This window comes from Zingiber officinale, chromosome 1A (genome assembly GCF_018446385.1).
Source record: "Zingiber officinale cultivar Zhangliang chromosome 1A, Zo_v1.1, whole genome shotgun sequence".
Taxonomy (NCBI): domain Eukaryota; kingdom Viridiplantae; phylum Streptophyta; class Magnoliopsida; order Zingiberales; family Zingiberaceae; genus Zingiber; species Zingiber officinale.
In genome coordinates this window covers 131,557-143,766 of record NC_055987.1, presented here as the reverse complement: position 1 = coordinate 143,766, position 12,210 = coordinate 131,557, and the positions used below count along the sequence as shown (strand labels likewise).

At 39.6% G+C, this 12,210-nt stretch overlaps 2 protein-coding genes across 2 annotated transcripts; both read right to left on the bottom strand.

The window, feature by feature from the left end:
- Nucleotides 1-3,103: 3,103 nt before the first annotated feature.
- LOC122039029 (transcription repressor OFP13-like) lies at nt 3,104-4,064 on the bottom strand. Its single transcript, XM_042599044.1, has 2 exons — nt 3,823-4,064; nt 3,104-3,742 (listed from the first exon to the last, which is right to left on the bottom strand). The coding sequence occupies exons 1-2, from the start codon at nt 4,062-4,064 to the stop codon at nt 3,151-3,153; spliced, it is 834 nt and encodes a 277-aa protein (XP_042454978.1). The 3' UTR covers nt 3,104-3,150.
- Nucleotides 4,065-4,399: 335 nt separating this feature from the next.
- On the bottom strand, nt 4,400-5,280 carry LOC122014219 (B3 domain-containing protein Os11g0156000-like). Its single transcript, XM_042570393.1, has 2 exons — nt 4,861-5,280; nt 4,400-4,780 (listed from the first exon to the last, which is right to left on the bottom strand). The coding sequence occupies exons 1-2, from the start codon at nt 5,261-5,263 to the stop codon at nt 4,662-4,664; spliced, it is 522 nt and encodes a 173-aa protein (XP_042426327.1). The 5' UTR covers nt 5,264-5,280; the 3' UTR covers nt 4,400-4,661.
- Between the last annotated feature and the right edge of the window lie 6,930 nt (nt 5,281-12,210).

Below are 12,210 nucleotides of genomic sequence, written 5' to 3'. Positions count from 1 at the left end.
ATTCTCCCCTTTTATGCATGTCCCATCCTCTCTCTATCTCTATCTCTGGCAAAATTACCATAAGAACATTTCTCCTTTTGGGCCAATCCAATCAGTCATTTGCTTACCTATGTTGTTTGCTTCCTGCCACTTGCACTGCCATCTTTCATCTACTTGTAGCTTGTGTCCCTACAATCCTAGATCACACCACAAATTCCGAGACATATAACTAGATTTCAGTTACCAGAATGACAATCTTGTAGCTCGAGATTGGGATGATATGTGCACCTTTTGCTGGAATTGACTAGTTACTGTTTGTCCCAGGAGCTTAAAATATTCATCCCAAGTCAAAAAATTTATTGAGTTAACCACCTTGGTCCATATAATTTGTGTTCAGCATTAGTTAATGGGGATCAAGTACTCTTGTCAAACTAATGACTCATATCCAGGTGTTTTAGTAGGGAAGTACCAGAGGCTTTGAGGCTCCTCCTGTGTTCCGCATCAATTTTGCACAAAACTATGGACTTTGGCTTGTCGTTCCAAAACAAACAGAATTTTGTTCTGGATGATGTAAGATTCTTGACAAGAGCTGCTTCCTTCAGAAAGAGACGCAATAAATGATTGCTCATGGCACATTTCTCAATCCTTGTTGCTTCTTGATTGTGTTTATGTTCAGAAGTCTAATATACATTGTGATTTTTTTTTTTTTGGTCCATGAACAAGAGCAGAAACAGATTTAACTGCAGAGGAGGTGCAATATCGCACGACTAATTAATTCCCTGAAGGAGGCCCGCAAGGTTACATACACTGACACATTCCAGGTTCCCATCAATGCTATGCGAGAGCAATCAGTCATTTGCTTGGCCAAAGATAGGTTCCTCTACTCTTGCTTGATGGCCACCTATTCCTGGTGGGGCACTTTGGCATGGAATCATTCTTCTTTGTCTTCCTTAGCTGGCCCCATGCACAGTTCTGAGATCAATGTAATAAATTGTTTTACTTAACTCTTCCTCTGTGAAGACTGCAAACAGCCATCGAATATTTTAAAGATCAAAAGAGAATCTCTAGATAAGATTTCCCTCAAAACAGGATTTGGAGTTTCAGCTTAATTAATTCGCGCTCGACGTCATTCGGATTCGGTAATCCTCTAAGATTGACTGAGAGGCTCTTGATTAAGTAGTTAGTAGCTTCTTTGATTGCATTATTTAATTAAAGGTGTTCTTGTAGGTGGCAATGGTGGGTCAGTTTCCCATGGCACTATCTCAGCCGGCGCCACTGAGGCCTAACCACCAAAAGAAGTAGTAATTTTTAGGGGGTCCCTCCTACCTCGAGAGAATCTAGTGTCATAGATGATGTTATATCGTGTCTGCAGTGAGAAAGATATGGAGGAAGAATATGACAGGGAGAAGGCTGGGTTGAGGACAGGATGGCAGTTGGATTCTGTAGAGGATTATAGTTTATGTATGATCAGGATTAGGCTAATTAACCAGGTGCTGCTGTGTCTGCGCAAGTGCCAAAAAGATCAATCTCTAAAGGAGAGATTCTCCTTTAATTTTTTCATTTATGGAGAGTGTTCACCAGGATGCTTTAATGTTTCCTGATAGGACTGCACTGTTACAGTCAGACAGAGCGAGGGTTGATTGATCATCACTAAATCCAATTTAAACAAGGAAATTAAACAAAGTTTAATGCACTTAACAATCTTCCGATGAATTAATTAATAAATAGGCCAGAGTGGGATTGCGAGAGGGCTTGGAAGAGGACAAATTAATCATCCGCATACTGTTTCATATGCGCCGTCCTCAGACGCTGATCCTGCATGGCGGCATGTGCCGGAACTGGAACTCCGGCGGGCTGAGATCGATATCGCCACGCAGAAGAATTGCCACTATCTTTACTTACAGCACCAAAAACCCCGCCCGCCGCCGCAATCCTCGTCCTGCCTTAACCTCCAGGAGAGGTCCGAGCCCACCCAGCGGAACTGCCGACCCGGCAGGAATGACAACAAGAGCTTGACGTCTCCACGACCATTGACCTCGGCATTCTGCATGATTTTAAAGTTCAATTTGGGCCTGTGAACGGCCCAAGAATATTCGTACGGCCCATTTACAACTCTTGTATCATTTAATTGTATTTTCTGTTTACGTGATTCCATGCTAGCAGATATCTCCTGGATCACTTTTTCGTGATCCAAGGGATGTATCACTCATATTTGCGAGCGGATCGTGGTCGTGATCTGGTCATAAATTGTTACAATCTCTTATTGGGTTCACCGTCTCCGCCAAGTTATAGTTTTTGTTTGGAACGGGCGGGCGGAGGCCTCTGGTGGTGGATAAGTGGTCAGGTTATTGGGCGCTGAGTGAGGGTGTCCTCCGGCCGCCCGTTCCGAACAAAAACTATAACCTGATGGGAACAGTGAACCCAAGAAGGGATCACAACCATTTGCAGCCGGATCGTGGTCACGATCCAGCCGCAAATACAAGTGACACATCCCCTGAACTACAAAAAGTGAGGGTGGATCCTCTGGTCCGCAAATGCTGCACCAATTCATAATCCAACCTTTATATTGGTGGGGTAATGGGCCCCCACCTGTTAATAGGTGGAGGCCATTATCTCCTACCAATTCTCTTGTCCCGGTCTAGGAGCGGACCAGGACAAGGGGATCAGAGGATCCGGTCCCACAAAAAGTGGTCCAGGAGATCCTGTCTCATTCCATGATGTAAAAAGAGATGATTCGTTCATCTCAACGCGCCGTCAATCTATCCCTAAGTTAAGAAGAGATCCATCTTAAGTAATTACTAGCTATTAATATAAACAGCGTTATGGAACATATACATTAAAAGAAATAGTATTTTTTGTTATTTCTTGAAAAATTGAAAAATTATTTTTCTTATTAACCTCATAAATATAGATAGGTAAATATCAATAGTCAATACATAGATCATACACCCATAATGAAATAAATTATCAATTCTTAAAAATCAATTTTTAATTATTACGACAGAAATGTATATATCTACCGTTTGTGCCACGCGATAAATATTCCATCTTTTAATTTTAACTTACTTTTGTTGTTGTTTTTTTTTTATTTTAACACATGCACAGGGCGCGGACATTTTTACACTTAAAAAGAAGAGAAAATAGATCGATATGAATATGGTATCCGAGAAATTAACTCGACCCACTTCCTTCCTCCTCTTTTCCCTCCATCTCAAGTGACTTAGAGGCGATCGACGAGCAGGGAAATTGAGGAGGATCAACTCCGGCGAGGATGTCAGCAAAGGCCCGGACGATGAGCCCATGAGTCTTCTCGCCGTTGACCCTTAGATACCAAACCAGAAGCTCCAAGAGCTTGCTCCGATCCCTCACCCCGTGCGCCGCCACCATCTCCTCCATCGACCGCCGGAAGTCGCGGTACGGGTCCTCTGTCTCCAGCGCTACCACCACGGCGCCTTCTAACGGCGGCGCCTCTGTGGCCTTCGCGCCCTCCTCAGGCGTCGACCAGGTGCCGGCGCCGCAGCTGGGCTCGAAGAAGAGCCGGTCGGACGACCGCAGCCCCGGCAAGACCCTTTCAGGGGAAGCTCCGATCGAGAATTCCGAGATCGTAGAGAAGCTCTCCGGCGACGAGCGAGTGAAGCACGAGTCGTCCGAGTCGAACGACGACGAGTTGACGGTGCAGGGCGCGTGGCGGAAGGACTCAGTCTTAGGAGTGGCGCAAGAAAGCCACCGGCCATGGAGAAGAGGAGTAGCAATTGGGATGCTCCTTCGAGTAATTTGGCGCGAACAGGAAGGAGATCAAGCTTAGCTTCTTGCCCATATTAATCTTCTCATTAATCACTCAACATAACTGAGGAGGAAGAGGAAGAGGAGGAGGAATTGAAGGTGGAATTTCGAAGTGCCTTATCAGGTTTATTAATGGCGTAGGGCAGTTGCATTGGGGACAACTCGAGGAGAAGGAACATGCATTGGAGCAAAAGGTGGGAACCGCCCACCCCAGCGGCCCCCTGCGCCCGGCCCCACAGGTGTGCAGGAGGAGGTAAATCAGGGTGAATGCTGGGTTGGAGGTTGACGGGGGTTCGAGGCATTTAGACCAGCAGACGGGGATATTATCCCTCATTGCAACTGGTGACACTCGAACCTTCGACCAATTGGAGCAACGTCCCGCCAACCTACCAACTGATCCAGCCCCTGGGGGCGAGGAGAAGGAACATGCATGATTGATAGGGAGAGTGGTGCACCCATGTGAGCATTAACTGTTAGGTTGGCCTCTCCATTATAAAGGATTACATCGTTAAACAGTACGATTGGGGAATGAAGAAAGAGGCCAAAAAAGAAAAAATCTCTTTCTAACTACAAGTAGTTTTGTTGGGTAAAAAAAATAATTGCATATGAAATACAAAGGGAGTGCACATCGATCATCTTCAAAAATAATGATTGTGGATAGTTCAAAAGGGATTGCATATAAAAACACAAAACATGTGCACACGTAGTACCACCTTTGCACATGGATTGTGTTTTCTTGACACTGTTTTTCTCCAGATTAGAATTGATAAAGAACATTGCATGGCTCGAGATTATATTATTGTTCGGAAATTAAATTTGGGGGATTTTTTTCCCTCCGTCTTCTCCAATCATCGTAAGTTATATATATTTGCCTCTCTGTTTTAGCAATTAATTCTCTGCTACTCTGCCTCCGGCCAGTTTTCCAGAAGATTGACTCCGAAGAGCCTAAATCGATGGGAGTTTTCTCGTTCCGACATCGTCTCCTCGATTTCCACTTCTCCGTTCGTCGGATCTCCATCTGTGAATAATTAACACTACTTGAGTTGCCGGAGAGGAGAATTAAGTTCTATAAATTCACAATCAATTCTGAAATTTTACCTCCGGCATGGTACGTGTCGTGCACCGCCGCCAGCAGGCTCCCGTCGCCTCCGGTGCGCCGACGGCAACCGATGTAGAGGCGACCTCCTCTGCGCTCGAATTGGACGACGTCCCCCGCGTCAAGTTTCTTCTCCTTCACGAACCGGCTCCACCCTCTGGTGAGCACGTAGCTCTGGCTACTCGCCCAATGCGAGTACCGGAACTGCCACAGCTTGTCGCCCGATTCGTCGACGAAGCTGATCACGCGGCCGCCCTCCGCCGCCTCGACGCCGAGGGGGAAGTACTTCTCGGCGTGTTGCTTCGGGATCACCAGTCTGTTGAGCTTCCCGACGTCACTCGGAGTGAGGAGCTTCTCGAACATGCGCACTCTCTCGCACGAGTAGTAATATCGCTGGTCGCTCATCGTCAAGCTCGAGTCCGAGTCGGTGAAGGCCATTGAGCTGAGAGGCCATTGCCGCCTATTTATAGTGCAGAACAGGAGCTACACGAGAAAAGACAAATTAAAGGATTAATCGAGAACGTAGTAAGGATTCATTCATGCACAATGAACGGAAGAGACAACGCCTGGTTCATTGATCTGAGCACGAATATATATGTAATCAGGGAGTTGGTGCCCTTTTATTGACTTTGTGGGGATAGAAAGAACCAAGACTTTGAAGGAAGGTGGCGGTAGGTCTGCATGCACTGCACTGCAAACGCATATTATATATGCGAAGAAGAAGATAAGGGGACACATGGGGATAAGTGGAGGTGAATCTGCTGCTGGATCCGTCCTGCAGTGTGTAGAGTGTATTTGGGGGAAGAACAGGGGCTTTTAAAACTCATAGGTGCATGAATCAGTAGCTCGCGCGCGGGATACTTCAATCGCATTTTTTTCCTTCATTTTTCTGATATTTGCAGTTGATCTGTCTCACCGTGGATTCAATGCATCAGAACGCGAATTAATTTTGATTTAGCAATGCATTCTCAGCCGAAGTCGGGAAAAAAAATAACTGAGTTTTATTATCTTCGTTAGATTTTCTATGAAGGAACTCATTTTGTACTGCTAGATTTTTGGAAAATTTGATTTGGACTACTGATGACGGCAAAATGACTGAGATTAAATTCACTCCGATTGAACATTCAAAAGTCAATATATATGCTGTGGACCGTCATACGTGGACTCATACACACCTCGTCTATAGGGAGTTCGGATCCTTTATTCCTAAATTTTTTATCTTTGTGCCTCCTTATTGATCGGACGGATCATATTACATCTCAAGGATGTCTTGCACATCACAAGGATATTGCACACATCTTAAATATATCATGATACCTTGAGATGTAATCTGATCTGTATGATCGGCAGGGGACAGAGAAATTTAGGGACAGAGGATCTGAACTGATCTCTAGGTGCCTTCGTAAATTTTTTGTAATCTTGTTGAGGTGCCAAGCTAGGTCAAATCCCGATGCAAAAATTCTATTTTAACACTATAATATAATCCAACCCATCAATTTTAAAAAAAAATAATTAACTTAACTCTGGAAAAAAAATATATATTATTAAACACTTTAAATATATATCCCGTGAGTATTTTTTTTTTTTTTAAACTTGAATACTATAACACAATCGCTAATCCTAAAGATAAAATTTAATTGACTTAATTAGAGAGTTAAAACAATAAACAAAAAAATATACTATATTGAATTGAGGCGTTTGAATTTGATCCATACCCCTCAACACAATTTAACAAATCTTAAACTTTGATAGCTTGGGCGATCATAGTTGGTGCCTCTCAAATGGAAGGCACCTCCGATCATTGGAGGCGCCACCGCATGTGAGAGGCACCTACGACTATTGCTCACCGTAGTTGTGGATGCTCAGACTAGCTAGGCAACACTTCGTATATGACTGTAAGCGACATGCAAACATGACGTTGCCAGTTTAATATCTTTATAAAAAAATATTTCTTTTATTCTCTCGCCTTCCACCCTTTATTCAAAATTACAAATTATATATTTATATATATATAAGAAAAAAATAATAATATAATAATCTTTAAAAATTGAAGCAAACTTACAAACTCAGGTTGGATTTGAGCATCATTTCTGGTAAACAGTTGCACATTGTAATATGATGAAAGATATATATTTTCAGATTTTTTTTTTATAATGTAGATATTCGGCTCATACAATATGATTAAGCTTAGAAATGACTGATTTAACTATCCGTGTAAATTGAGAAGTACTCATGATTATCTCTCCGGAAGAGCCAATGCTCTTAAAATTATCCTCTCACTAAATAGAAATATTTTACAGTGTATCGTAGTTAAAATTAGAATTTTAAATATCTAGTTAATAGTTGGAGTACTTGACCATGACATCATTAGCTCAAGGGCATATATTTTTCACATACATGGCAAAAGGTGATGCGTTGCGTCCCTCCACATTGGTCCCAAGACATTTAGAAGGAAGATAAATCATGATGACCGAACGACTTCTCTTTAGATGGGAGAGATTTTATTTTCTAGGAGATTCTTCCCAGGGGTTGAACTCCTGTTTTTATATGGTAATCTGTCACCATGAGGACCAATTCGACTATCCATTCGGACATATATTTTTCATATATTGAAGCAAAGTATGATAACACTCATCATAGGCAGCACAATATCGTCAGCCCCCTGTATAACTAGATACAAACAGGTGAATCAAAGGGGTACTTTAACCTAGCATGACCTTTTACATATGAGGTTAGGCATTCAATCAGATATTTTATACTGGTTGAAAATTTCATAAAACTAACCATCAATATAAATACCAACTATCTCAACCCTTGTATATCAACATGCATAAAGACTACCCATTTAGATTTTGGATTCGAAACTTAGCGTGTCAAGCATGTCTTTTCCTATATTTTGGTTATACTAATAGTAATAGCTACCTATAATTTACCTCTTTCGTATTGACCTAAAAATGAATTGATAGGACACTAGAATAGACAAACCGTCTTTTGCCACATAAAACTCCCAATTTTAAAGTAAGTTATTTTACCTCAACTTTAGATGATAATCTATTTCACATGCTAAAGCTCTGGTTGTCAAACTATGCAAACCCATGGATTTCTTTTTAACTGCCGTCATGAAGTTGCTTGAATTGTGAGAAAATAATGATGAAGGAAATTACTGAAAACAACACAGTGGTACCAGTTGGAAAATGTGCTGAGAGATTTGTGAATTATCAAATCGAACACTTCTAGAAATATAAGTCAAAGTTTGTAATATCATTTCTGGGAGTTCATAAGTCAACCTTTCAACCAGTATCTTTTCACTTGCTCAGACTCTTCCCCCAAAAGTCCAAAATCCAATGGCGACGTGAAACACGTTAGGTTGGCCGGCAGTAACAGTGGTCATTCTGACACTTAAATTAGAGTTAAGTTAGAGGTAGATAAAAAAATGTCAGAGAGAGTATTGTAGAAAATAATGATTGATTCCGCCTGTAATTGATAAAGTTAGACTATGGATGAATTGATTTCAAAGTTAATTGAAAGAAGACCTTCAACTGAAAGAACCTAGAGATCAAAGAATAGAGGGAGAAGAAACAGTGTTGACGTAGTCCGTTCAAATCAATAGGATGGAAAAAAAATAAAGAAGATGAATCAGAAAGGTTGAAATGCGTAAAGTAAAAATATACGTGTGCTTTGGGGACCCATTTATAACATTTTTGTAATTCCTGTATTAATTATGTTATCATGTTTGACATGTTGTATTCTTACATGTTGTATTCTTGTACGTGTGATGTAATAATTTAGAAATTATTATTATTTTATTTGTTACTGTGCATCAGAGCCTGATCACACTTTGGCATGATCGTAAAATTACGGTTCGTAATTTGTGTTATAATTAATTTTAGAATTTTTCTAGAATTATTAAGATTTTTCTATTTGTGAAAAGTTTCCTAAATTGTTAGGAAATTCTATTTTTGGGAAGTTTCTGATATAATTTTGAAAAATTAAATTTAGAAATATTTAGTTAATTTAGAAATTATCATTTCTGGAATTTTCTGAAAATTTAAAAAATATCTTATTTTTGAAAATTTTCCTATTTTGTTAGGTAATACCAAATATGGAAAGATTATATATTTTTTTAATAAAAAATCAGATATTATAAATTAAATTAAAGAATTAATCTTTTCTGGAATTTTTAGATTTATCAAAATATTTAATTTTTAGAAAGTTTCCTAAATTATTAGGAATACCAAATTTGGAAAGATTTTAAAAAATTATAAAAAAATTTAGATTTCTAAATTAAATTATAGAATTAATATTTTCTAGAACTTTTAAATTTATTAAAATATTTGATTTTTGGTAAGTTTCCTAAATTGTGTGGAAATACCAAATTTGGAAAGATTTGAAAAATCACAAAAAAATCTAAATTTAATAATTCTATAATAAATTTAGAAATATTAATTATTTATTTCTTATATGGTTAGTAAATTAATTTGAAATTTTGTTTTAAAAATAATTAAAGATTCTTAATTAATAGAAAGATTCTAGATGAGATATGCTAATTAAATTTGAAAATTAGTTTCTTAATTTGATTAAATAAATTTTGATTTATTAAACTAACCTACGATAATTGGGATTTTTCTCCAGTGACTTACTTTACTTACCACGTAGAACCGCTTAATTTCTTTATAGTCCACCAGGTCTTTCCACTAATTGTCAGATCCGTTGGTCCAATTGGATTTGGGCTAGCTGTCAGGTTCCGCGGACCTAGTCAGACTTTTCGCCAGATATTGGGTTACTCTTTGACCTATCTGGACTTTGACACAAGTTATTAGGTCCTCCAAACCTAGCTCGATTTCAACTTAATGTTAGACCAGTCAAATCCTGCACACTTAGTAGAAAAGTTAGATCGCATTACACCTAACTTTAATTCATCTGTCATTCATCAAAACTCAAGTTTGACTATTGGTGCTAACTACACTAATATTTATGTTATTGTATTATTGCATTGATGATGATTGTATCTATATCATATCTATCTGCATCATGCACATCATCGCATTGTATGCATGCTGACAATTAAGTCCCCTTCTGTGGTTAAGAGAGTTGTCAGTCATATTCGCTGCCACTAAGTCACTCAGAGGTAGTGGTAGCTAGTGTTGGATGCAGGTTATCTTGTAGTGTTCACTCGATTATTCGGGGTAGTGATAGTTAGTTGTGTACATACAGTGATCTCCTTGTTATGTATCTAAATAGCTACTCTACATCTTGCATGACTAATCATCTAGATGTAGTGGTAGCTGGAGTCATAAGCAGTTGTCATAGTCCTGCCCACTCGGCCATACATATGTCATGGTAACTGGAGTAGTGTGTAGGAGTGACACATGCATGATCATATGCACAGATGTTATTTGTTGCATATCTTGAGCTATGGTTGTTGTATATGTGTGACATTACTCATACATATTCATTTATTATACATATATATGCTATCACATGTTGTTATGTAGTACAAGCAAATTTGCTACAGATCCTCAGTGATTACTGATCATTATGTCTTACGAGTTAGACTAATTTGAGTATGTGCATTTATTATGTCATTTATTGTTGTGTAAATCGATATTACCTGCAAGACTATATATTTTGATCTCTTTACACATTTGACCATGCAATACCATTTAACTATTACCTGCTGAGTCATTTGGACTCATCATTCCATTTATATTTTCTTTCCCCATGTAGCATATATGAGTTGCTTGAAGTATCCTATTTGTCGATCTCATGTCATACCTGAGATTGTTCTTTCCATAGTATTCTAGTTCTATTTGTTTTTTTTTTGTTTTTAAACTTGGTTATGTAATAATTTTGTGTGGTTATGGATTTTAGCCTTGTGACTTCTATTTACTCATTTGTGATTTTGTTATGTGTTTAAGCCGAGTCGGTTCGCAATTAAGTTGGTTTTGTATGCTTGTGAAGAGGATTGTGTAAATACTTCCTTTATGTTAATTGTTGTGGTATTGTGTAAATCTCTTATTATTGTTGTTGTGGGTCTTTTATCTTTCATTGTGGTTATTATGATTTATGGCTTGTATCCAAGTTATATCTGACATTGTTACAAGAGAGGTTGTGCTTATTTCTGTCAGACCAATATACCCTTAGGGCATAATACTGACGCTCAAGTCAGCGGGGTGGAAGAGAATATGGAAGATGAACAGTAAAGGTTGAGAATGCGTGAAGTAAAAATGTACCTGCCCCCGAAAGGGCGGGACCTTTTTGTAATACCTTTGTAATATCCACATTAATTGTGCAGTCTCATAGCCCATATGTTACTTGTATCCATTATTCTGCTCAAACATATGGTCTCACGTGCCCCTGACAATCCCACTTGCAACATTAATTATGAAATAAGCTTTGTAAGTAGAATGGTCCCTTGGGCTTTCTGGGTCTAACCCAGTCGTTGGGGGTATGCTAATGGATTAGAAAAAGGGGGCTTAGTCTCTGATCATGGGCGAGTGAGTCTGATTGTACGATTGTTCATCTTATAAGGAGTTGAGAGGAGTAGAGCCATGTGAGTTAGAGATTTAATCTTGAACCGATGGGGAGAATATAGGGGAGCAGGGCCCCGGGTCTCGAAGATTCAATCGTGAGTCGATCGAGAGAATGTATGGGAGCAGGTCTTCGTGAGTCGGAGATCCGATCATGAGCTGATTGGGAGAATGCAAGGGAGCAGAGTCTTGTGAGTCGGAGATCCGACCGAGAGGATGAGGGGAGCAGAACCCCGTGGGATCGGGGTCCAATCGGGGGTTGCTCGCTAGGTTGATAGTCTCTCATGGACCGATTAGATATCTGCCCCATGTTGACCATTTTGAAGATTGACCTCTACGTTATGGAGAAACTTGACCATATGCTTCCACACGGAGGCTTCCCTTTTCCTCTGCATCAGTCACCTCCACACATGAAAAAAAGCATATCCCTTCACTTACCTCCATTGGTGTGTATAGTTCAAGATCCAATGGCCTGAGAAGTAATGCACTTTAGAGTTGGCTAGTGTTACTGGCACAACCATTCCAACGCTCAAATTAGAAATTATTCTAAAGAGTGAAGGAAACAAAAAGAAAGAGAGAAATCAAAATGCTAGAGAGATTTTCATGGAGAAGAGTCGCCTCCCCGCGCATGAGAAAAAAATCATACGTCCTTCACTTATCTCCATTAGTCCATATGTAGTTGATGGAAAGGAATCTCCTCGTGGGATGTCATGTGACTACTAATTGCCCATCTAAGAGGCGGTTAGGACAATGGAAGAGATAATCGTTGAATCGTATGTTGATTATCTTTGGCCATGTCCCCTTTTGTAAGTTGTCAGAGGC

Excerpts from the sequence above, each read along its gene's own strand:
- LOC122039029 (XM_042599044.1), bottom strand. The coding sequence starts at position 4,064 with ATGCCTCGAACCCCCGTCAACCTCCAACCCAGCATTCACCCTGATTTA. Across the intron at positions 3,743-3,822 it reads TCCTCTTCCTCCTCAGTTAT|GAGCATCCCAATTGCTACTC; the intron begins GTTGAGTGATTA and ends AATTACTCGAAG.
- LOC122014219 (XM_042570393.1), bottom strand. The coding sequence starts at position 5,263 with ATGAGCGACCAGCGATATTACTACTCGTGCGAGAGAGTGCGCATGTTC. Across the intron at positions 4,781-4,860 it reads CGACACGTACCATGCCGGAG|ATGGAGATCCGACGAACGGA; the intron begins GTAAAATTTCAG and ends AATTATTCACAG.